Source organism: Notamacropus eugenii, chromosome 1 (assembly GCF_028372415.1).
Source record: "Notamacropus eugenii isolate mMacEug1 chromosome 1, mMacEug1.pri_v2, whole genome shotgun sequence".
Lineage (NCBI taxonomy): Eukaryota > Metazoa > Chordata > Mammalia > Diprotodontia > Macropodidae > Notamacropus > Notamacropus eugenii.
Window position 1 is genome coordinate 713,885,042 of NC_092872.1, and position 25,194 is coordinate 713,910,235.

At 53.3% G+C, this 25,194-nt stretch overlaps 2 protein-coding genes and 1 non-coding gene across 3 annotated transcripts; 1 reads left to right on the plus strand and 2 right to left on the minus strand.

The window, feature by feature from the left end:
• Positions 1-868: 868 nt before the first annotated feature.
• Positions 869-22,716, plus strand: LOC140521500 (uncharacterized). The gene is made up of 7 exons (XM_072636575.1): positions 869-1,274; positions 12,152-12,230; positions 18,629-18,679; positions 18,849-18,994; positions 19,469-19,582; positions 20,248-20,411; positions 21,520-22,716. Exons 1-7 carry the CDS (start codon positions 884-886, stop codon positions 21,556-21,558), a joined length of 984 nt encoding a protein of 327 aa, XP_072492676.1. The 5' UTR covers positions 869-883; the 3' UTR covers positions 21,559-22,716.
• On the minus strand, positions 15,368-15,438 carry TRNAG-GCC (transfer RNA glycine (anticodon GCC)). The gene has a single exon. It is a non-coding gene; the product is annotated as a tRNA-Gly (tRNA).
• A 762-nt stretch (positions 22,717-23,478) lies between the features above and the next one.
• EXOSC6 (exosome component 6) lies at positions 23,479-24,825 on the minus strand. The gene has a single exon (XM_072636576.1). It carries the CDS (start codon positions 24,740-24,742, stop codon positions 23,822-23,824), a length of 921 nt encoding a protein of 306 aa, XP_072492677.1. The 5' UTR covers positions 24,743-24,825; the 3' UTR covers positions 23,479-23,821.
• Between the last annotated feature and the right edge of the window lie 369 nt (positions 24,826-25,194).

Genomic DNA, 25,194 nt, shown 5'->3' on the forward strand with positions numbered 1-25,194 from the left:
GGGCCCCTCTCCCTTCCACCACCTGCCCCAGCCGAGGCAAGACAGCAGGGAGGTCGGGAGGCCGAGCCTCCTCGGAGCCGCGGCCTTTAAAGGTGCGAAGTGTGGTAACTGACAAGAGGCGGGGTGCAGAGTCCAGCCCGCGAGAGGGGGCGGAGCCCTCCCGCTCCGCCAGGGAGGCAGGCCCGAGCCGGGCTGGGGCTGGGCGGGGCAGAAAGCCGGCCCAGGTGGGCCCTGAGGTTCGGGCTCGGACGGAACGCGCGTGAGCTGCTCCGCCAGCCCGGAGCCTCGCCACGTGTCAGCTGTTCGAATTGGGTCTTCAGTACATTCACACCAAGATTATTAGCCTTCCCACCCCGACCAAAGAGCCGGAGAAAAGCACGTGGATCGATAACGGGGACACGCGTGTGCGCTCCTGGGTACGCAGGGCCGCGCCTGGGGGCGTCGCGTCGACAAGCAGACGTGCACGCGTGTGAACATGCACGCGTGGCCCCGGGGCCAGTGCTCACGCAGGCAGCGTCCTTAGAGGCTCGCTGGGGCCCGGGATGCACGCATGCATGCACGCGCCAGTCTCCCGGGAAGCACGGCGGGGCACGCACGCACGCACAGGTGAGTGCTCGCAGGTGTCGGCACGAGGGAGGCCCGGGACGGCACGGCCCCCTCCCGCCGGCTCGCTCCTCGCGGGCGGCCCCGCCTTCCCCGGGAGCCGGCGCCCGGCCCCGCCCCCTTCCCCCCCCTCCCCGAGCTCCGCCAGCCCCGCCCCTCGGGCCGAGCCTCGGCCGCCGCCGCCGCGGGGGAGGGGAGGCGAAGAGGGGGAGGAAGAGGGGGGAGGAGGGAGGCCGCTCGCCGCCCCCGCCCTCCCTGCGCGCTCCTCGGCGGCGGCCCCATGTCCCCCGGCCCGAAGCCCCGCGGCGGGCGGCCCCCGCCGCGCGCGGCCGAGGTGGGGCGCCTGGTGTCCCCGCCCCGCGCCGCCGCGCTCCCCCGCGCCCGCCGGGGACATGGTACGTTCCAGTGGCCCCGCGCTCAGCCCCGCCGGGGGGGCTTCGGCGGCGGCGGGGAGGACGCGACGGCAGCGGCGGCGGACGAGGGGCCCGTGCTGGGACCGGCGAGCCGGGGCCGAGGGCGCAGCAGCGAGCCGAGAGCCGCCCCTCCGCCGCCCCGGGCCACGGCCGCGGCCGGCAGCAGCAGCGGCGGCGGCCTCGCCCCTCGCTGGCACCCGGCGGGCCCCCCGCGGGCTGGCATGACTCTGTTCGGCAGCGAAGAAGCGTGTCGGAGATGTGAGTGCCGCGCGGGGGCGGGCGCGGGGGCGCGGGCGGGAAGGCCGCAGCGCGCGGGGGCGCGGGGGCGCGCGCCCCTCCCCGGCCTGCCCCACGCGCGGGCCCCGCGGGGCCTTTGTTCGCCGGCCAGGGGCCCCGCGGGGACCGTTGGGGGGCGGCGGTTGGCAGGGCTGGGCCCGTCGGGCTGGGCAGGCCGAGCCGCCCCGCCCCCCCTCCTTCTAGTTCGTTCTGGGGAAACTGAGGCGGGGGTGGGGGAGACCGTGGCGCTCAGAGCTCGGGCCGGGCCTCCCGGGTGACCTTGGGCCGGGCCTCGCCAGCCGCGCCCGTAGAATGGGCCGAGCTGCGGTCCCAGAGGCTTCCCCACGAGGAGCCCTCGAGCCCCCCCCAGCCCCGGTAGGGGGTGCGGCAGCCGGGGCAGGATGGGGGCGGGCCTGCGGATGCCCAGCAGTGACGTCTTTGACACAGGTGCATCTGGACAAATTGTTTATTCTGTTACCTACAGTGCCCTCGGTTGGCAGGGTTGGCAAATTAGTGAGCTTGGCTGGGCTTGGCTCGTGGGTGATCCGATGTGGACCAAGCAGAAACTGCCCCACGTCTGACAGCAGCCTTGCCTGATTACGGGCCTTTGTGTGACTGTGTCTCTGAATCTCAAGAAGACATCCCTGTGTGAAAATCAGAACCGCCTGCACCCACCGGTGGACTCCCCACCCTCATGCAGCTGATGGCCAGCGGAAAACCCTCAGAAAGGCCCTCCTCAGCTTCTCAGGAAGCCCTCTGTCTGCCTCGGCCTCCCCTCCCAGTGCTGCTAGGTGAGGCGATGTTTCCCGCAGGTGTCACCTGTTCCAGATGGTACAAGGCTGCCCTCCTCCACAGGCCCCAGCGGGCAGTTTGGCAAGTGAACAAACAGCCTCCCTAAGGGAAAGGAACAGTCGAGAGTGTTGGATGCCGACTTGTGGCAGGGCTTCTGAGGGGTCTCTCTTGGGTTCAGAAGCGTCTGAGCTCATGGAGGAATCCAGGCCGCTGGAGCTTATCCCGGACTAGGCCCACAGAGATGCGAAGAATCCATCAGGTCCCATGTTCTTGCTGTGGTTAAAGGTTAAAAAGGCTCCCAGTTGATTTAGTAGGAGACTTCCAACTGTGTGGGTCTTTCCTCTGCCGCTCGTTAGTTTGGGATCTTTTATCTGTTGTGCTGGGCTCTCTGCCCTACCCTTCAGGGAAAATCTCTTGTTCTGCAGCCGTCTTTTCATCTAAAACATTTCATCATTTGTCAGCCTCTTTTTCCCTCCTAATCCCTCTTCTTGGAGTTTTGTGCCCCCTCTCAATCGTGCACTAGGCAGTCTGTCTGTCCCTAGTTTCTCACTTCTCAGCTCCTCTCCTCTGCTTTTGTAGGGCTGGTGGAACAGGATTCAGTGGGGATAGGAAATCTGCAGGAATCAGTGATAGAGGATGGACCTTTATCAGACTCCTGGGTGTCTCCAAGAGGGGAAAGTTTGGTGCTGAATTGCAGCATTTGTTTGGGCATGGACGATAAGGATGTAGTAGAGTCATAAGGTGGCCCTGAGTTGCAGCCCTGTCTCTGCTCCTTGTTACTTGCGTGCTGCTGAGTGAGCTTTAGCTCCTCATCATCAAGTGAGAAAGTTAGACTAGATGGAGCTCCAGATGCAGGACCCCACACTCCTAAGCTTGTGCCACAGGGCAGAGGGAAGGAAGCTAAGCAGCCTTTCGGTGCAGGGCTTTGTCCCCACCCCCAGCCACTTCATCGGGAAGAGTCAGTCAGGAAGAGAAGAGGCTGGTGGAAAGAATGACCAGTTAGGAGCCCTGTAACCTTGAGCACTTAGTGACTCAGCCTTCAGTTGTCCCTCCTTTGAAGGCAGTTGCAGAATCTCAGAGTTGGAAGGAACTGCTACTGAATGCCCTCTGTGATGTCCAGGCTCAAGGGGTCATCCAGGCTTCCCTCCCCTAAGAGGGAACCCAGCACTTCCTGAAGCAGACCACTCCACCTTTCAGTTTAGCAAACAGTGTCTATGGTGGGCAAGGCAAGGATCAGTGTGGCCTAGTGGATAGAGGGCTGCTCTTGGGGTCAGGAAGGCCTAGGGTCAAATCCTGCCTCTGACCCAGATTAGCTTTGTGGCTATGGACAAGTCCCTTAGCCTGTTGTCTACTGGAGGCAGACCAGCTCCGGACCACAAACAATAGGAGGGTTGCGGCTCTGGATTGGTGAAGGGAGTTCCCACCCCAGGAGTTCCTCCCCAGATGCAAGCACCGGCTCAAGTTGGTGCTGTCCTCTGGGAGCTTACACATAAGTGCTTCATAAATCCTTTCTCCAACCATTCATTCATTCCCTGGAGGGATACACTGTGGATGTAATTATTAGGAAGGTGGTTCTAGCCTCAGGCCCAAAGTTGCCCTTTGCCAGCCCCCTCTTTGTTCTTTCTCTGCCCTTTTTTGCGGAGCAGAACCAGCCTAATGTTCCACAGTCAAATGCCTGATGCAAGTGATCTGCGCACCCCCCCCCCCCCCAAGTCTCCAGCCTGTGCAGGGCCAGGGAACCCGCAATAGGTGAAAGCCTGTGTTTCTGTGCTGAGGCTAATGCGTTTCCTCCTATCGTAACAATATTGTGAAAATTAATGAGAGAATGTGACACGTCTTGAGTTCATCTGAAGAAGAATGGCTGAGAAATTCTGGGTAGAATTATGACTGGGTGCTGTAGCTCTGGAGCCTTGCCCCACACAACCCCACACAACCTTTTAGAGGCCTGTGAATTTGGGGGAAATGACACCTTTATTTTCCCTAATCTCCAAATGAAACGAAATGAGCATTACCTTTAATTATTTAAATGTGATTCTGAGAAGGGGCTCTTTGGCTTCCCCAGCCTGCCAACGGGGAAGGTTAAATATTTCTGCTCTAGAGCCCTCTTTGCTTTGCCCCTTGATCACCTATTTCTGTCTTGTCTTGCTTCATACCTCACCATCACACTCCGCCTGTTCCTCAACTATCCTTACTGTCTCTTAAAACTCTTTGTGAGTTGGACTCGGGTACCCCTTGAGGAGTCCCACAGCTGCTTGTCTCACAGGCTGCCACCAGGGACCTTTTGGCTCCTTGGCTTGGCAGGACCTGCAGGTGCAGCCCTCACTAGAATTGTTCTCGGTGAAGTGGATTAGCCCAACTGGGATTTAACCTGTGGCTTCATTAGCTTCACCTGGCTGACCCAACACGTTAGTTCAGTGTATTCAGCCTGCTATATATAAAATAGGTATTTGTCATAGAGGGCTCAGGGAGAGTTTGAAGTTCACAGATATTAGAAAAAGCTAATCTTATTAATTTCTGCTTTACTAATAAGTTAATAATTTCAGCTTCTAGTTTTGAAAGGACTGACATGTCCCCAGGATTGTTCTGTGTGGGGCACTGCAAAGGGAAGGATAGAGGAACTGGACAGATGTGGAAAATCAGACTTGAGTGTGAGAGACCAATGCAGGAGGGGATAAGTAGGGCTGTTGTTTGGCCTGTTGGCAGCTATGTGCCACAGAGCTCTGAGACTTCCCCAGGGTGGGCTCTCCCTCCATGGACTCCAATTGTAGTTCCTCTCCAAGTTGTTAAATGTCTTAAAGAGTTGCTGGAGTCCAAAAATTCACTTCACCATGTTTGGCCAAGCCATGCTGAATCTTTCCAGTTGGGCTCAGATAACATAGTCTGTCCCGGGGCCTGTGCTCTTAAATGTAGTTCAACCACCTATCTGATTTTACAGGTGAGGAAACTGAGGCTGTTCAGGGACTTGATCAAGATCTCGCAGCTAGTAAGTAGTTAGGATTTGAACCTGAGTCTTCCTGAACAGCGTTCTGTCCTCTACATCATGCTGACTCAAGGGGAGGGATGAAAGTCTGGTGAAAGATGAAAGACTTGAAAGTCTAGTCCATAGCTTACAGATAATAAACTTGAGTTAATTGAGGCTGTCTTTTCTCATCGATGGCTCACACCATGTAGAGTTAGGGTCAGGCAGCAAATGCGTGAGAAATGCAGGGCACAGATAAATCCCTCACTGAGGCAGCCAGCGCCCAGAAAGTCAGCATGTGATTCTGTCTCTGTGCTCCTGCCCTGTTGATGGCCTTCTGTCCCATCCTTTTCTGCTGCATAGACTCAGTTCTTCTTGAAGTGACGGAAAAGGAGGGAGCATTGGAAGCAGGGACATCAGGGCCGGCCTGAAGCTGCTGTCTGTGTGTGAGACCAGCTGGGCTTGGAGGTGCACGCAGCTCTGGGGTGTGCTCTGTCCTTTGCGGGGACCAGCAGCAGGGAGGATGGGCTTTTTGTGTCAGGACTTCAGATGTGTTACAGGGCTACTAGTAAGGAAAGCTGACATGGAGTTGTGGGATGTTGGAGAGGAACAGGTGGGAGGGTAGGCCTTTGATAAGAACACTGGTAGAATGATAAAATAATAACATCACTTACATGTTGCTTTGAGGTTTGCAAAGCATTTTACCAATATTCTCTCACTGGATCCTCATAGCAACCCTGGGAGGTAGGTGCTATGATTGTCCCCATTTTGCAGAGGAGGAAACCAAGGCAGGTGGAGGTTAAGTGACTTGCCCAGAGTCACTCCGAGGCCAGATTTGAACTCAGGGATTCTTACTCCCAGGTCCAGTGTTGTACCATCTAGCAGCCTGAACTGGGCAACTAAGACAGAACCTGAGTTTTAGTTCTAACTCTGCTAATAACATGCAAGTGGGACCTTGAGCAAGTTACTCAGTAAGCATTCATGAAGCACCTACTGTGTGCCAGGTGCTGTACACAGAAAGGCAGAAGACAGTCCTTGCCCTGGAGTTCACAATCTACTGTGGAAGACAACAAGCATGCATGTGTGGACAAACAAGATCTAGACCAGATACAGAGGGATGGGAAAGGGGTGCTGCTTATTTCACGTAGCATAAGACGGTGGCTGTGGAAGTGTTTGGCCAAGCAGGAGGCATTCTGCAATGCCCGCTGACATGTTTACCTGTGAAGACAAAGAAAAGAAAGAACCCTTCATTCCCCAAAGAGAACTGAAGCTGGGCTTGTTCCTGTTACCTTTTACCCTTCCTTCCCCTCCCCTGCCCCAAACCACTCCAATCAGTGAGAAGGCTGCATTTAACCAAATAACTTTGAAAATCAACAGTGTCAGATGATAGAATGATTAGAAGCAGAGTATGCGACACTGAGGGTGGGAAGAGGCCACTGAGCAGGAGAAATTCCTTCTAGGAAGGGAGCTAGGAAAGCAGTGAGCTTTCTGATGTTATGAGACTCGACCAGCCCTGGGACTCCAGATGCACACACAAAAAGAGATGGCTCTGAAATGTTGGAGAATTGGGTTCTCTCAGTTGGAATAGATGGCTTTCTCATCCAGAAACAGATACATAAGGTCAAAGGATAGAAGCAGTTTTCAAAAGAACCATAAATGATCAGCAGCCACATGGAAGCACTTTTTATGTTAGTGAAAACGTAGAAACAAAGGATATCCACGAATTGGGGAAAAACTGAACAGATTGTCTATTTTGGAATGGAATAATATTGTGTCATAAGAGGTGGAAGCTAATTCTCTAAGACTGTAAGTTACAGAACAATTGCTGATCTGCATTGGTAGTGGACTTTCTCACCTGAGTGCTACAGATTCAGCCATTTCCCTCCTCCAAATATGAACTGTGGCAAACACCAAATTATCAGCATAGCCTTCCCAGTCTGGGCTCTTGTCCCTTCTAGGCTCAGTCTCTCTGCATCTAATACTGATATTCACACTTGAAGATTGGGGTGACCTAGAAGGGTGGCTGCTACTTTGGGTTCTAGAGCTAATCCTTATGGGCAGTCATCCTCCTGAGCCCCCAGCAGTGTGGTTATACAAAAAATTCAGAGAAACATGGGAAAGGCCATATGTGAAGTAAGTGGAGGCAGGAGAACAGTGACCACAATTACAGAAAGAAAAAGACTACAAAAGGATGAAACTTCCCTCCTTTCTTTTGGCAGAGAACTGCCCATGTCTCATTCCTGGTCAGGAAGGGTCCCTATGTGCTCAAGGCTGGGGGAGTGTATTTGGAAATGGTGGATGTGAAAACAAAAGGCATCCAGAAAATTTTTTTTTAAAGTTAGGTACCTTAGAAGTACATCCAGCCTTTTCTTAAAGACTTACTTCTATTGAGGGAAGACGTGCCCCCTCCCAAGGCAGCCCATTCCACTTTGGAATAGTCCTAATGGTCAGGAAGTTTTCCCTCAGTTTGCTTGTTGACTCTCCCATTCTTGGCTGCCATTTTGGCCATGTGGTCCCTCCTGTCCATGCTTGCTGCTCAGGTATCTGAAGGTGAGGGAGGGTTAGCATTGAAAGGCCATTGGCATGAGTGCTGCCCCCACTAACAAAGATAGCAACCTCTCTGCACCTGAGCCACAGGTCTTGAGTTGCAGTGGCTGAAAAATTAATCAGCACCTGGATGGTTCTCTCACTTCTTTCCCCATTGGTTCATTTGTTGGGCCAGATGTCAGAGCTGCACCAAATCGTTATTAGGTCAGATTTGGAAGGTAATTAGAGCGTGCCCTAGACAACTTGACTTCTCTTCAGGGTTAAGTTCAAGAGCTGCTGTGACTATGAAAAAGTAAATTAGAAAAAGACTCACCTTCTTAAGCCACCAAAGAAGGTCTGGAATGGAGCTGGAACTCCAGGGAAGAAGTAAGGCCAGCTCAGGAGATCCTGGATTTGAAAGGAGGGCTGCAGAGATGTCAGTGGCTTTCTCTGCTCTCTCCATCTGATGCTCACTCTCGGACACTGGATTCTTTCTCTCTCCACCTGCTGGGTGTGTTATCTTCCCACCATTGGGTAAGCTTGTTTGTCTTTGCCAAAGTGCTTGTTGACTCCCCAAACACGGCCTGGAGGGCTTTCATGCACAAAAATTCCTCAGAAAATCCAGCAAAAGGAGAGTTCAGACAACTTGCTTTCATAGCCTTCTCCTGATTTTCCATTACTCTGATTCCTTTTAACTTGGTCTCCAGCCCCAAAGAAAGGGTGTGCCCTGGAGTCAGGATCTGGCTTTGAATCTGGGCTCAGGACCTAATGAGATGTGTAACTTAGACCAACTTGATGAGCCTCTGGGCTGCGTATATTGAAGGGATAGGACAAGATGTTCTCTCTAGTCCCTTCTAACTTTCAGACCTACCATGTATGAATGTCAGAGTTTAGCATTTAATGGCTCCCAGCAATGTTCTTCTGAAAAAGGCCACCTTTCCATGCCTTCTGTTAAATTCTGTAGAATACACATTTATTTATTAGGTGCTTACTCTGCAAGTCATGTTACTGGGCACTAAGGGTACAAAGATAAAATAATCTTTGCTCTCAAGGACCTTACCTTTACTGGGGGAATACTGCATGTCCACAGGTAAGTAAATAAAAATAATTTGAAAAAGAACCGAGGGCAGAAAAGGAATAAGAAAAGGCCTACTTGAAGAAACAGTGTCTGAGCAGAATTTTGAAAGGAGCTGATGAGAAGAAGCTTAGAGACAGAAAAGTGTATTCTATCCTAATTCAATTTGCCAGGCATTCACATGCAAGCTGCTTGTGAGGGGCTTTGGTATCCACTCTAGATGGAATATAGAATTTGGCCATTTAGGTTGGAACGTACATGATATATGTAAAAGGTAGTGATAGAGAGGTAGGTGTGAGTCAGATTTCATGCCAGTCTGGTTAGTATTTCTTCCTAAAGATAGTAGGGAGTCTTTGAAGATGTTCAAGCAGGTGAGTTGGTGACATGGGCAGAAAGATCTGTGTCTAGAAATATTAATCTGGCCACTGTGGAGGCTGGAGTGGAGAGGGGAGAGCCTAGAGTTAGAAGCACCAATTAAGAGACTTTTCTGAGAGCCTCTGTGAGAACGAAGATCTCAGTGAGGAGTGTGGCTGTGTGAGGGTTAGGAGACATGTGGAAGAGACCTTGTGGATAAAGATTGGAGACTGAGAAGGCTGGCAGCAGGACACCTCTGGGAAGCTCTCATTTCTCATGTGACATCACTGCTGAGTGACAGTGACCAAAGGACTCTTTGGAAGTGACATCCATGCTTGGCCCAACAGTCTATGCTCAGGCTCCAGCACCAGCTCCATGTGGGGATGGAAGACGTGATGTCCAGGGCAGAGTCTGCTTCTGAGTGGTGCTCCCATCTTTGGGGCCTGTTCACCCTGCTTTGGTCTTCTGAGTCCTGTTTTCTGGAGGGTCATCCAGCTGGCACTCTGCAGAACTTTCTCCCCTTACAGTACTTTCCACACATAGGAGGCTCTGAAAACGTGTTTACTGAATGGAATCTTTGGTTGGTGTCTGGTGTGGCTTTACTTCCCACTTACATGCTGATGTTCCTTGAGCAATGCCTCACCCTTGATAAATGGTGGTGGATGTGGTGGACTTTGTGCCCCATCTAGAGAAACCTTCACATCTGTCCTTCTTAGCACTCTGCTTAGGTACTGGTAGACTTTAAGGATGGGTCTTGACATCTTACTCAAGCCCTCAGTTTCCTCCATAATTCTAGATTGGGTTCCTTAGAAATCTCCCCTCTCCTTCTGGAAGGTGTACTGGATGACCCAAAAATAACTCAAAACTTACAGGGTCCTTCCAAACCCTCCCCCTGTTTCTATGGAAGGCATTGCCTGGGGCCTCCCTGAGCCCATTTCTCCACTCCCATAGATGCTGCCCTGGCACAGGCTCTGGACCAGGGCTCTCCCCTGAGGATACCCTTCACTTGCCTCCAGCAACCCCGGCCTTCCTGCTATTGCTGAGGCCCCAGGTCTGGCTCCAGACCTTGGCATTGGAATGCTCTCTCTTCTTAACCTCCTCATCCTTCAGACTTCTCTGATTTCCTCGGGAACTCATCTCAAGCCCCTCCGTATCATGAGGCCTTCCTGGGTCCCTTCCTCTTCAGACCACTCCCCCTTCCATTTACACTGTATAGATCTTGTACTTAGGACTTCTGGCCAGTCTTCCCTAACAGAATTGGAACTCTTTGAGGGCCAGAACTTAATTTTCCCCTTTCTTTGTATCCCATTTTTAGGACTGCCTGGGACATGCTATAAGTGCTTCATAGACGCTTGTTGACTGATGGATAAGTGGGGCAGTGTTTTTTCTTTACTTCATAACAAATTTAAATCATGCCAGCAATCCCGTTTTTTGTCTATAAATGTAATTCTTGCTATGACAGTTCCTTTATTTAAACTGATTTTAAGTATAAAGTGAGTTGTCTGGTAGAGAGAACTGAAGTTAGAAGATTTGGGTTCAAACCACAGCTCTGATCAAAGAAAGAGGAAAAGGACCCATGTGTGCCAACACGTTTACAGGTATGTGTGTAACTCTTTTTGTGGTGGCCAAGAGTTGGAAATAGAGGGGATGCTGTTCAGTTGGGGAGTAGCTGAACAGGTTGTGGTATATGATTGTGATGAAATACTATTGTGCTCTAAGACATGAGAAACCTGGGAAGACTTGTATGAACTGATGCAGAGTGAAGTGACCAGAACCACGAGAACAGTTGATGCACAATTTCAACAACGTTGTAAAGACAGACAACGGTTGAAAGACATAGGAATTCCTCCAAAAGATTCCTGGCGAAACATGCTGCCACTTCCGGACCGAGGTGACAGCAAGGAGGTCGGGGGCTCACGGAATATTTGGCCAGTGTGGAAATGTATTTTTTTCTTGGTTGCATCTTTGTAAGTTTCATTTGTATTGTTTTTCTCAGTGGATGAGAAGGTGGAGGTGGGAGGGAGAGAATTCTGAACTAAAAATAAAATAAAAATTGAATTACAAATGCATCACAGCTCTATCACTAAATTTTGTGACATTGGACAAGTCCCTGCATCTTTTCGTCTCCCATCTTTGTCTCCCTCCCTGCATCTTTTTATTTCCCACCTGTAAAGTAAAGGAGTTGAATTAGATAATCCCTAAAATCCTTTACATCTCTAAATGTGTGGATGAGGTGCACCCTAAACTGACTTAAAAAAAAAATCAAATTAGTTGGGGGCTTCTGACTTGAATTGTCAGTTTGTTGAATTTATTCCAGTAAAGAGCAGGAAGGGAGTTCAAAAACAGATGTTCTAAATCCCCTCAACTATCTCCACTGGCTCCATCCCAGAGAACGTCAAGCTCTGGTGTCCAGCTCAGTCTGGACTTCTTAAACAGAGGGTGGGACCCAGCAGTGGGTGTTGGCACTTCCAGGAATTCCTTTGTACTGTGACTGAGCCTCATACCTGCAAGCAGGATGCCATGTTGCTGTCTGTCTTGCACATTTGGGGTTTGGGAGGGTTCAAGCCCTCTTTTACCTAGCCTGGGAGCTGCTTGGAGGAGGATCTGGTCAAGCCCTGCTCCTGGAATGGGTGGGACAGGGCAGAGCAGGCGTGTGCTCCTCCAGCTCCTGGAGGGAGCTGCTCCTCAGCCTCTCTTCCTTTTCCAGCCTTTATATTCTTTTCCCCGAGAGCAGAGAAGGCCTAGATGTTGCTTCTCACCTACTCTTTAGTTCTAGGACCCAGGAGAGGAGAGATGCAGATCACTGACCTTAGGTGGGGGGGGAAACACCTACCATTTCTCCTGTCATTTTCTGAACTAAGCTTTTGCTGAAGGACCAGTTGAAGTGGTTGTAGGTCTCAGATCCTAGAACCTGGAATTCTTTTTGATTTGGGGATACCCTGGCCCATGGTCCCTAGAGAGGACCCAGAAATGCAGCACAACTTTGAGCTGAAGCCTCCCACCACCTCTGGTGACTTTAGGCATTTAAAAAAATTTCCGTGTCTTTGCTGGGCTCCTTCCCCTTCCGCCTTTAATAGACCTGCCCCCCTACCCTGCTAGCTTGCTTTCTCACTCTTCTGATTGCTCTTTCTCCCTCCTTTTCTCTCTCTCTAGATTTAGACATGGCCAGAGACCCCAAGGGGAGCCGGGCCCGTCCTGGCCAGAAGCGACAGCACAGCGCTACCCTCTACCAGTGAGTTTCTTTCAGAGCTTTGGGGGCAAGGTGGCCGAGGGGCCCAAGGAGAGCGGTCCTGGGGTGGGGAGGCCAGCGTGCTCTTCTTTCCACTTTGTCCAGGCTCATGACTTGTGTCAACCAGAGGCCCAAAGGCTACTCGCTCCATTTTCTTGACCCAAGGCAGAATTCCCCCCACCCCCCTGCTGTTGGCTAGTGCTGTTGATGCAGCACAAAACAGGGCTCTCCACATACCCCCTCCACCTCCCTGTTACCTCTGCTTCTAGGAGACATGAAGGAGTATGTGCTAGCCAGATAGAGACAGGACCCTCTGAACCAGGTGGGACTGACTAGGAACATTCCTAGAAGGGAATTTGGGGGCTGATGCCTTTGAAGTGTTGGCTGTGGCTGGATTCATTGAAACCTGCCAGGCTTTCCCCTCCTGGAGATGGCTCCATAGCTTTCTCCCATTGTGCATCCCCCCCATTTGACTCACCCTTTCCTAGGAAGGTGGGCAGAGGTGTTGCTACCCCCCACTACCACCAGTGGCATTCATGAGTCTTCTTGGTTACTCACTCTTCATTAGCCTTGGGACGGAGAGTTGAGAAGTGTTCTGATGGGAAACAAATGGATGGTGGTGAGCCCAACATGAAGTAAGGGCAGGCTTCATTTTCATTAGGCTGCTGTGGAACAGGGAGGGGGGGAAGGGAAAAGAAGGGAGAAACTACCAATTGAAGTTGAGCTGAGAGCCTTCTTCTAAGGGACAGTAGGGTTGAGCTCATAGGCAGAGAACCCAGGATGTCCATCTGGGCACTGGTCATTTGCCTGTAAGTGTGAGAGTCTAACCTCTGTGGGCTAATTGCTTTGCTTGTTGCCATGGGGATGGCCCAGAAGCATTCTGGCTCAGGCAGGGAGAGATCTGCCTTGTTTCTCATAACCTCTTTTGCTGGCAGCTCTCTTTTTCCTTAGTCAGTGGTGGGAGCCAGCTCCAGCCAGTTAGATCTGGATCCCTTCCTTCGTGGTCTGTTCTCAGCGTCATCCAAAAAGCTGTTCCACTGGGTGCTGTTGTCTGCTATTCTTCATTGAGCACACTTGCCCACCCTGATGTTCCCTCATCATTTTCATCTCTCGTCCTGTTGGCCCACGTTTTTCTCCACACCACCCTTCCTTCAAGGTGCTCACCTCGTAGGGCTGCTGACTTGAACATTCATTGATTTCCCTGTGGGTTGGGATCAGATTGGATCAATGGGCACAGGCAATTAGAGGAGCAAGGGTGTTTGTGGGGAGGTACTTGGTGGTAGCTCCAGATTTTGTGGTGATGTGCTGGGTTATCTGCCTGTGGCAAACCTGTTAGTGCTTAGGAGGGGAGATAACACTGCAGGTGGAGGCATGGTGGGCTTTCTCCTTAAAAATGGTGAAGACCTTGACTGCTTGGGGATTGCATTTTGGTATTCTCTCATTCATTCCCCCACCATTTATTAAGTGCCTACTGTGTAGAGAGCATTGTATCGTTGGGAAAGATTCAGATTTTAGAAAAGTCATGCTCCCTACATTTTTGGAGCTTATAGTCTTTACCAAAGTAGAATTAAAAGGAAAAAATGAGATGATTTAAGGTTCGTTGAAAAAGAGAGTTGGTTGAGAGACTGCCCTACTATCTATTCATGCACCTGTACTTCTCCTTTCCCTTTTCATCCCTTCCCTCTTCTTTCTCTTTGTGGGAAATCAGCAGCCCTGGATTAGATGTGGTTCAGAAGTATGGAGAGGATTATCAGTATTCATCTATATCGTATCAGGTGCTCATGCTGATGTCAGAGATTTGCTGAATTTGAACCCAGACTTCTTAGAAACGAATTAAGAACAGACCCATTGCTTGAGTCATGTTCAGGGCTGACTGAAACTCAAATTTAATTACCATCTCTGTGTTCATGATTCTCAAATCTCCTTGTCTTGCCCCATCTCTCTGCTGACCTCTGATCTCTCATCTCCAACTACCTTTCATCGAGCTGGAGTTTCAATAGACATCTTAAAATCATTATGTCCAATAGGGAACTCATTACCTTTCCCCCTAAGCTCTCCCGCCTCCTCCCATCCCTCAGGCTCACCATTGAGGAAGCACCCAGGACCCCTCACTATCTCTTTCCCCTCCCCCTGCCCCCAATATCCAAGCTGTTGCTTCACCTTTGTGGCATCTCCCAAAAGTGCCCCCTTGTCCTCTGTTACTGCCATCACCAGTACAGGCCCTGGCCACCCCATGTCTGGACAATTGCAACAGCCTGCTGGGGACTCTGCCTGTCCCAAATCTCTCCCTGCTTCAGCCCATCCTCCTTTCAGCCACCCCACTGTATTCCTAAAGGATGCCCAGGTGCTCCCATGTCACCTTCCCCCCACCCTTTTACTCAGTAATCTCCAGGGGCTCCCTCTCCTCCAAGGATGCTGGTTCTCGCAGCCCTCCTACCTTTCCAGTCTTGTTATATTGCATTCCCCATTACACACCGGTCCATACAGTGGCAATGGCCTCCTGGCTGTGTTTCCCCCAAACATTTCCCTGGCTTCCTTCAGGGAAGTCCCAACTAAAATCCATCTTTTACAGGAAAGCTTTCCCAGCCCTTCTCATTTCTGGGGCCTTCCCTCTTTTCATTATTTCCTAGTTCTCTACATAGTTTGTATGTATCAGTCTTGCTTATCCTCTTCCCCCCATTAGACTGGGAGCTCCTGGAGGGCGGGGCTGTCTCTTGTTTCTCGCTTAGCACAGTCTGGGCACGTGGGAGGCGCTTACATCTGGATTGCCTGATGGACTCCAAGGCTGAATGTTGGCCATTGTATTCACACTGCTTTTCTTTTCTATTTGTATGCTGCTAGCTCTGGGCTGAGTAGGGGAAGGTAGGAGCACACCCACACAAATGACTGGGGAGGGGGAGGAAATGCAAAGGGAAAGTCATCACAGTTGCTCGCTGTCATCTGGACCTTGCTCTGGACAGTGTCCTTCCTTTGCTAGCCTTTGCCGCTGGTCCCATGGGAGTTTTTGAGCACGGCTCCTTTCAGTAAAACCAAGCCTTCTCTGTGTGACAGATTTAAGTGAGCGATGCTTTTAGCTTGGAACACCAGAGACTAAATTTAAGTGTGGAACGACTCCAAGAGCCTAAAAGTTTTGCAGCTCTTGCATTGGCCGGGAATCGAACCCGGGCCTCCCGCGTGGCAGGCGAGAATTCTACCACTGAACCACCAATGCTCCAGTTGTGGGGAATCCTGCTCCCAGCTGCCCAAGTATTCGGCCTGAGGCCCCCTGGTGCACAGCTGTGTGTCTGCAGTGGTAACTGCCCTGGAAGTGTCAGCAGAAGGGATGAGGCTTAGAGGAGTGGGGAGGGAGCCCAGGTGGGGGCATCACCTGCTCTGCTCCCCTCCAGCCCTTCACCCAAATCTCCTCCATCCAGGAGGGCCTGACAGCCACGTCCTTCTAGTCCTCCCTCTCTGCCTAGCTTCTGAAAAGCAGGGAGGCTGCCTTGTGCCAGGCCCACTGTTGGCTCTTTGAGCCCCAGGGCAACCTTAGGGGAAGGCTTCGGGAGCCCCTTCCCGCTGGCCTCTCCTTCCTGCTCCCATTTATTTCACTGATTCCACTCTGAAAAGCAGCTTTTGTTCCTTCAGTTAGCAGAGGGAGAGCCATCCTGAATCACCGAGCGGATCTCAGAGGGCGCCCTGGGGCTGGCTCTCTTTAAAAACCAGATTAAAAGAGAGGGGGAAAACTCAGCAGACACTACCCCGGACCTCAGCCTTCTGCCCAGCTCCTCACCTCTGCACCGGAGCTGGTTGTGACCTGAAAGGGTCCAGTTGGGTTTGGTGGCGGTTGTGTTCCTTCCGTTCACATGGGTGTTGGCGTATGTATTATTTCCCTGCTTAACTTTGCATCAGTTTAGAAGCTTTCCCATGCTTCTCTGTATTCTTCATGAGAACGAATCATTTCTATAGAAATGGCCCATCATCCTGTCCCCTTAGCCAGGCTGGAAGGCTCCCTGGGGGAGGAGGCTCCTCTTCAGCACTGGTGTGGGGCTCTGGGCCCCAGAACATTTGGCATTTTGTGAGAGAAGGAAGAGGCTCCTAGATTCAGTTCTCCTGGGTGAGTGGTCCTGTGGTTTGGTACTGACAGGATATCTCTCGTCATGTCAGGGAATCCAAGCAATTCCAATTGGATTTGCATTTCTATCTCTGTGACTGTGGCCCAGCTGTTCTCTCTCCTGCTGTTGCTAGGATGCATTTCTGTGGTGGGAGCATCCTCACTTCTGCAACTAGACTCTGGAACCAGAGATGATTAACCCTGATGGGAATCCTTGTGATAGCCCAGTGTCTGATGAATTTGGGGTCCAGGTACGCTGGGGGGAAGCCATTTTGCCTTAGGAGTCACTTTCCCCCCTGAGAGTTGATTAGAAATAAGTAACCTCTAGCCGTGGCCCCCAGGTAGGCCCTCCCGGAGGGGGTGGGGCTGAGCTTAATCTCCTCCTTCTTCCTGTGAGAAGGTTGCCCCTTTTTTGACCCCTCACTTATTCCTGCTGCTCCAGTCACGGTGAAAACATGTAAACAGCCTCTGCCTTGGGCTTGCCACTGGCTTTTCTTGGTTTTTTAAACTAACAATTCAGTTGTTTTTTCAAATGTGTCTGACTCTTGGTGACCCCATTTAGGGTTTTCTTGGCAAAGATACTGGAGTAGTTTGCCATTTCCTTCTCCAGCTCATTTTACAGATGAGGAAACCGAGGCAAAGAGGGCTAAGTGACTTGCTTAGGGTCACACAGCTAGTAGGTGTCCAAGGCTGGATTTGAACTCGATGAGTCTGCCTGACCCCAGGCTCAGTACCCGGCAGCTCTCTAAACTAGAAACTAGTTAACTACTGTTAAATTAGAAACCAGACACTAAATACCAATACAAACAACGCATATTCATGGTGTAATTCTCCACGTTTAAAAGAACGAATGTCCGTTCCTAAAGCATTGTGACACTTGTTCAGTTTTCTTCTCTTAAGTGTACCTGGATTCCCGGTCCGCCCGCTGCTTTTCTCACTTTTCATTATTTCATAAAGATCTTTCCAGTTTCTCTATAATCCCCACTCTGGTCGGCCCACCTTAATTGCTTTTACTTTTCCATTGTGTCAGTGGTCCATAGTTTATTTAACTATTGCCCTAGCGGTGGGTGTTCAGATTGGTTCAATAGCAAGGAGAAGCTGGGTGAGCCTGGAGTCAGGAAGACCTGAGTTAAATTCCAGCCTCAGACACTTGACAGTAGTTGTGTGACCCTGGGCAAGTCACTTAACCCCGATTGCCTAATAAAAAAATAATAGCAGCCTGTTCTTAAATGCTTACCAGTTCATTTGAGTGAGAATCTGGGCCCTTCTTTTTCTCCTTAGCAGTAGCATTCCTTCTCCCAAGCCGCCAGAGAATGGCTGTTGGCTGATAATGAATACATAGTGCCTTCTTCTTGTACAGCCTGTCTTGAGGGTGAGAGGTTTTGAATTCAAGCTAAAAATTCCATAGAGATTGTCCACTTCTATCCAAATTCAGTCAGTCTCGCTGTGAGCTTGGGTGGTCAGCGAAAGGCTGAAAGGTCACTGTGCACAGGACGAGCAGACCCTTTGGAGTTAAGGAGTTTGCAGCTCAGCCTCTGATTGTGTGTCTGTCACTGTCACAACTCCATCATGCTGGGGACTTTGGCTTTCATACTTTGTTCTGTAGTTAGCTTGGTCTCTGAGAAGTGGGATCCTTGGCACTGAGGGGTTTATCTGCTGTTGACTAACTCCTTCCCTGACCCCTGTGCCCTGATGCCGCAGACCTTGTGCCCACTTCCTTGCCTGTCAGGCTGGGGGGTCTGCTCTCCTGCTGTGCTCCCCTCAAAGAGGAAACAGCCAGGCAGGCAGGCAGCCTTTGTGGGCCAGAAGCTTGCATCTGGGTGAAATGTAGGCCATCTTGGGGGGGAGCTCCTCAAAGGCCCGTCCTGGCTCAGGTGGGTGAGAAAGAATCAGCAATTATGGGATGGGAGAGAACTAGAAACAAAGGACTACAGGCTAGCCAGGAGTGGGGTGCCCTGGAGGATTGAAATGATTTGGGTCCCTGACAGCAACCATGTGAAGTGAAAAGATTACTGAATTAAAAGAAAGCCAGACTCAGGCCATGGGAGAGGGCCACAGTGGTCCCAGAAAGCACCCCTCGATGCAGGGAGGGGGTCGGAGGGAAACCACAGATCTCTAGATGAGGTAAAACATTTTAAAATCAGAAGGCACAGCCACAGTGAGTTTGGAGTCCCTGAGCAGTGACGTCGCTCCCCCAGGCTTCTTCTCTCCCTGCCTCACTTTCCCCTGATGTCACTTAGTTAGGACCAGGTTAGGAGCATTTCTTTTTTGCTAGATGGTGACCTTTCTGTTTGGTCTATTTCCTCTGCAGCAGTAACTGTGACCTGAACTATGAGCTGTATCGGGAAGACTTCCCCTACAGGTGGGTCCTTCCTCCCTCTCAGCTCGTAGCACCCCTTCCCGAGACGCTGCTGGAGGAGGGGCGCTCACTCAGCCTGATGGCTTTCTAGGGAAAACAGGGAGCATGTCAGGCACCTGATACTGTGCCAAGGCTAGAACTCCATCCAGGGAGCCCCCACTGTGTTTTTTAGGGTGTATGAGTATCAGAGGATCCCCCCACTTATCAACCGAGCACCTGTCAAGAGCAGACGAACCCATATGGGCACAGGGGGCAAGAGTGGCCTCAATCCCCACATCCCTCCACGAAACAACAACCCACCCCCTGTCCGGACAAAGTGTAAGTGGGGAGCCTGGAGGCCCAGGGGAGAGGGATGCTCCCAGGGGTGAGGAGTTGGGTGTCCCCAGAATCTGCCTGTATGACTTGTTTCCCACTAGTCAGGGAACATCCTCAGGTTCTTAGGTTAGGCCCCCACACGACAGAAGGTGTCTGCTTCTTTAGCTGACCTGGATGACCTTCCCTTTCCCTCTGCTGCTACCCCCTACAAGCCCTCCCCACTCATGAGAGTAGAACTGCATGCAATTAGACTTTGAGGAAGAAACCCAGACTTGGTCTCAGAGGACTGTCTGTGTCCTAGCCTGAAAACACACTGAGAGCTTGGCCCCTCTGGGACCCTCCCCCCCAATCTGGGCTGGTTGCATGCTCCAGGGGCCTCCTCTGGGATCTGGTGAGAAATCCCTGGTGCCTCAGCCTTGGCCAAGCTCTGGGCCACATTTCTGAGGCCAAGCCACTGTTGTCCCTGTCCCTGTGCAGTAAGAGCCGAGGAGTTGCACTCGATCAAGGGGGAGCTGAGCCAGATCAAAGCGCAGGTGGACAGTCTGCTGGAGAGCCTGGAGCGTATGGACCAGCGACGTGACCGGCTGGGAGGTAAAAGGCCTGCTGCCCTGCCCTCTGATACAGATGAGGACACTGAGGCAGGCAGAAGTGAAGTGACTTGCTTAGAGTCATACAACTAGAAAGGGTCAGAAATTTGATTTGAATTCATGGCTTTCTGAGTGTCTGCTGCCTTACCACGCTGCAAAGTTGGTACCTGAGTCTTGTCATAGTTTGGCTGCAACCCGATTTACTATTTCTTCCCAGCATGAATCTCACTCCAGGCCAGACTGGTTTCATTTTTCACCAGAAACGCCAAGTTCATTTTTCCCAGTGCTGTATGTAGAGGTCAGGTGCACACGACAGGGCCATCCCCAAGGCCCAGTTTATCTGCTCTGTATCTCCTTGACTATGCCAGCCTGGATGGACTTGGCATAAGCAGCACAGAGCAGGCTGTCTTCATGTTCATATGCCCTCCCAATCTGACTACTGGTGGCAGGAATGGTGTACATGCTTCTGTGTACCCAGCATGGGCAGTGGCCTCTCTGTTAGTGATGACAGGGACAGTCCAGCTGCCAGCGTGCTCGTGCAAGTGGGGCCCACATACCTAGATGTGGTGAGGAGGGGTAGAGATCAGCAGGGGACCAGGCAGTTGGGGACCCTGCCCCAAAGTTAGGGGAGGACTGATCCTTCTGATCAGGTTGGCTCTTGTCGCACAGGGCCCCAAGACAGCGAGAAGAAGGTGGCCTCAGTGGGTGGGGAATCCTCCAGTGCAGCAACTGAGGCCCAGAGAGAGCCCCGGGGCAAAGACAGCCCAGAACCCAGAGCCCGCAGCCGAAGGGAGGCTGACAGCGCAGAGGAGAGCACAGACACGGAGGAGGCGGTGAGGGTCTGTGCCTTTGAATTCATTTCCTACCCTACAACTGGTATAGAACTGGGGCCAGACCCTTGGCTCACCAGGGATTCCTTAAGGTGCAAGGAACCACACAGGCAGGATCTTGCTCCTTCGTAAATGTGCAGGCCAGAGCTGAGAAGATGTGGAGCTGCTCCCTCCCCACCATCCTATCATCCCTATGGCCCCTGGGCTGGGTTGGGGAGGCAGTTAGCTCCTCTTAGGACTGGAGGAGACAAGAGGAAGGAAGAGGAAGGAAACAGTGAGCTGCTGAGCACCCTCCGGGGGAGGCCAGGTTTGGCTGCAGCCCTTTGTGCCGGCCACATCAGGTTAACTTAGTATTGAAAAGCTTTAGTTGTTCATGATTCTGTGAGCTGAGACACACAAGGGCCAACCTAGAATAGGAAGGAGGCCATAGAAGGGGAAAGGGGGTGCTCAAAGCCAGGCTTGCAAGAATTCTTAATGGAGAACCAAGCCACTATCCTTTGGAGCTGCTTTTGAGAAAAACAGGTCAGCTCTCGGGCTCATGAGGTTCTGACTCAGAAGATGCTTTAAGAGGTCAGGGAGTTCAGATCTAACTGAGAAATGAAGAGACTCAAGTCTCCTCTCCCCCCCAGCTGGCTCAGTCAGCTTTTTTATTAGTATTATTATTTTAAATGGGAGGGAGGGGAGATGAATTGGCCTGAGGTATTCTCCTTTGCCCATCCTGGACGCTGAGGTTCTCAGGGGCTCAGCATGGCGGACTCAGGATAGAACAGGCACTTGGCATGTGGCTGGAATCAGATCTCCATCTCTCACCGTGGTCTGTTCAGTTTCCTCTGGTTCTCCATTACACTGTGGGCCCTTTGCCCAGTGAAGTTCACATTACTAGAGACACTTTCACAGTGGCTCATGAGACCAGTCTCTTCAAAAACTGAGTTAGACCCAAGATAGATGTTGGGGTCTTCTTGGAAACAAGTTTTTAGAAGCCCATATCTGACTGGATTTTTTTTCACACGTTTGTTTCTAAACAGTTCCTCTGAACCTTTGACTCAGGTTCTCTGAAAACAGCTGAGAACCCTGGGAAGGTGTAACTAAATGTTTTTTTCTTCCTTTACAGATGAAAAATCACACCTCAGACCCTGATGGGAGCCAGTAGATGCCCAGAGGCCCCTGCTGTGGCCTCCCGGCTCCAATCCTTTCCTTTTCCTGTGTTTGTATTTCTTTGAGGCCTCCCAGTCAGGGCCCTGCCCTCCAGTCTCCCTGCTGTTATTGTAGAACTGGTGTTCCTCAGCCAGCCTTGCCTGCTCCTGACCACAGGAGCCTGCTGGGCGTCCTGCATCCTCTACACAATTTGGCCGAAGTCCCTGAGGTGCAGGCCTACAGTATGGGTCTGGGGAGGCAGGAAAATCCAGCAAGGCTAGAATTTCCCTTTGAAAAAAACAAACCCTCCTTTCCTCTGTGCTGTTTTCCTCATCCCATGAAAAAAGGGGTTCCCTTGGTAGTAAGACTTGGCAGGACAAGGGCATTTGGGAGAAGAGTCTGGGCAAATGCCTTGATTCCAAATTCTTCTCTTCCCTCACAAAGATGCTCCATGATGGTTTTCAGTTCCCTACGCCTCCTGGGTACCCACTCATCATCTCCCCTTGGGGAAACGTTCCCAGGGGTAGAAATGATGCCCTTCCAGCCTCTTGATCTCTCTGGCATAGTCAGCTTATAACAGTATGGGCTCTTTTCCTGGCTGGGTTCTGCTCACATTGCCAGCTATTTAACAAAACCCCCAATGTTCTTTCTGGGACTCCCTCAGCTGTCCTTCGTCCCAGCATCGTGAGGAGACCAGATTGATATCATCCTGTACTGCCTCCAGTGCCCGAGAATGCCAAGCAGGCCAGATGACGGACAGCTCCAGCTCAGCGATCTGGGGCTCACCAAGGATTCCCCCTTTTCCAGGATCACGTGGCTTCAATGTTTTGCACTACTAGCCTTCATGTGACCCCTTTCTCTCCCCCAGTCCCTACAGATTTCCGTACCCACTGTGGTGCATGGGAAATGAGTTGTTTCTGACAGGAGCATTTCTGCTCTGTAGAAGATACAGTCAGGTCCTTGGTCGATGTTGCCCTGGTTAACCCTGCTTCCCCAGCCTCTTTCCCCCCATGCTGTCCTTTCAGAACAGGTGTAGTTCATTCTTATGTCCAGTTTCTAGCTTGTCTTCTTGCTGGTATGATACTGTGTCTGTATTTCAAATCTGCTCTGGAAAAGTGTATTGTGTTAAAAGGAAAAAAAAATTAAAAGTTTGTATTTCTTTTCTCTGGTTAAATGAGCGTTGGAAGTGTTCCTTCTCTACCTCCCCTCAACCATATTGTGGCTCAAATGAACAGAAGCCTGTGGGCCCCCAAATTTCCTTTAATTTTATGCTGTAGAATTTGAAGATGTGTACTGCTGAAAATCCCAGAGGCAGGCTCTCCTGTCCAGCGTGATTCCTCAGGATTAGGTCCAAATTAAGGACAGTCTTAGACAGTTGCAATTTGTCTGGGGGGTAGGGGAGAGTGAATAAAGTCATACCCACTGCAGAAACTGAGACCAAGTGGGTGGGCAAAGCTGCTCAGGGAGGTGCACAGCTGCTTTTTAGTGAAGTCTGAGCAGCAGCACCAGCCTTAGGCAGTGTTTCCTTTAAATGCATTACAGCTTTGTCTCAGCAGTGCCTCAGCAACCTCAAAGGTGGCACTCTCTAGGGTCACATCCAACAACTGTGACCACCTTGGGGGACAAAAACATGCCTTGAGCGAAACTAAATTTGGCCCCGGGGGGGGGGGGGAGGGTCCCAAGACAACTTGTAGCAGGGTGCTGGGAGGCCACGGATTTCCAGTGGACCCAAAGCTGCACGGACCTGGCGCAGGCGGACCAGCCTCAAGCCCTGCGATGGCAGAGAACCGCCTAACAGGCTTCCGGCCCCGCCCTGCAGTCAGAGCACGAGGCTTGGCACACAGCAGCCACCCCTTACCTGGCCCTCAGAGGGGAAACGAGGAGAGGCGCGCGGGGCAAACTGTGAACGAGAGAAGGCGTCACAAAGAAGCCCGCGTGCAAAACACCAGAGAATCTTTTATTCGATACAAACGAACAACTGGCTCGGTGGCCCCGAGGTGCTCGGTCCCACCAGGCGGGGGGGGGGGGGGGGGGGGGGGGCAGTGATGCGGTCCGTGGTCCAGGCAGGGCTCCGGGCGTGGGCAGCGGGTGCCGATGAGGGGGGATTCCACCTGTCCTCCCGCTCAGGCCACAGGGTCAGCAGCCTCGGGGGTCACGCTGTCCTCGTTGGGGGCGGGGATCCCGGGGCTGTGCGGGGCAGGAGGATGGGGGGTCCGCTCCTGCGGCGGGGGCTCCAGGGCAGCGGGCGCCGATGAGGGGCGGTCCGTACAGTCCTCCGCTCAGGCCACGGGGTCGGCAGCCTCGGGGGTCTCTCCGTCGGCGGCCCCGGCCTCGGGGGCCTCGAGGCTCTCGGGGGCGGCGGCCCCGGGCCCCGCGCCCCCCCGCCGGCGCGCCGCCCTCAGCAGGCACTGCTGCAGCACCGGGTAGAGGCGCTGGCAGCCCTCGAGGCCCAGGCGCACGGCGCCCGCCCAGCTCTCGGCCGCGCAGGCCTCGCCGCTGCCCAGCAGGCCGGCCACCTGGTTGAGCACGGGCATGAGCGCCACCGTGAGGCCGGCGGCCGCGCGCTCCTCCTCGCGCCGCGTGGGGTCCAGCTGCCAGGCGGCGTCGGCGCCCGCGCCGCGGCTCAGCGCGCAGCCCACCACCAGGTCGTACATCTCGACGCCCGCGTCGGCCAGCGCCAGGCCCGCGGCCGTGAGCGCGGCGGCCAGCGCCGAGCCGCCGTCCTCCAGCAGCAGCGCCGACACCTCGAGCTGCGCGCGCGGGTAGCGGCCCAGGCGCACGGCCGGCTCGAGCGCCTCCTGCAGGGCCAGCGCCAGCTCGCGCTCCTCCGCCCCGCCCCCGCCGGCCCCCGCCGCGCCCGCCGGCCGCCGGCGCCGCGGGCCCGAGAAGGGCGCCCGCCGGAAGTCGCAGACCAGGCGGCCGCCCGCGCCGCCCGCCGCCCCCGCGCGCTCGCCCTCCACCGGCCGCGGCCCGGACACGGCGCACAGCACCTTGGTGCGGCCGGCCTCCAGGTAGGCCGAGCCCTTGGCCTGGCTCAGCAGCCCGGCGCGCGCGTACACCGGCCGCAGGCGCGAGGGGTCCCGGGGCCCCGCCGCCCCGTCCCCGTCGTCGTCGTCGTCGTCGGGCCCGGAGCGCACCACGTACAGCGAGGGCGGCTGCGACTCCTCGGGCCCGCGGATGCGCCGGTGGTCTCCGGGCATGACTGCGGCTCGCGGGCGCCTCCGCGTCCCACGCCGCCGGCCGCTTCCGCTCGCGGCCGGCGTGGAGCCCTCGCAGCTTCCGCCCGCCTGAGGAGAGCGCTGCTGCCCCCTGCTGTCCGGGGGAGTGCGAGCGTCCTCGGGCTCCGAGTGCGCAGGCGCCCTGGGCCCGAGAAGGCCACGCACGTGCACCTCTGAGGGCACCACCCACAGGCTCCCATGCACCTCCGAGAGCGGCAACCCGTGCGCCTACGAGCATGCATGCACCTCCGGGGGCACCCGCGGACCTGCATGCAGCCTGAAGGGCTGCAGCCAGGGCACCTGCGGGCCAGCATCCACCTCCGAGGGCACCCGCGGACCTGCATGCTTGAAGGGCTGCAGCCAGGGCACCTGCGGGCCAGCATCCACCTCCGGGGGCACCGGCGGACCTGCATGCTTGAAGGGCTGCAGCCAGG

What these genes read in the sequence shown, in the direction of transcription:
- LOC140521500 (XM_072636575.1), top strand. Translation starts at nt 884, where the DNA reads ATGTCCCCCGGCCCGAAGCCCCGCGGCGGGCGGCCCCCGCCGCGCGCG. An exon ending in CGGGAAGACTTCCCCTACAG is followed by an intron (nt 18,680 to 18,848) that starts GTGGGTCCTTCC and finishes TGTGTTTTTTAG; the next exon opens with GGTGTATGAGTATCAGAGGA. An exon ending in GCACAGACACGGAGGAGGCG is followed by an intron (nt 20,412 to 21,519) that starts GTGAGGGTCTGT and finishes CTTCCTTTACAG; the next exon opens with ATGAAAAATCACACCTCAGA.
- EXOSC6 (XM_072636576.1), bottom strand. Translation starts at nt 24,742, where the DNA reads ATGCCCGGAGACCACCGGCGCATCCGCGGGCCCGAGGAGTCGCAGCCG.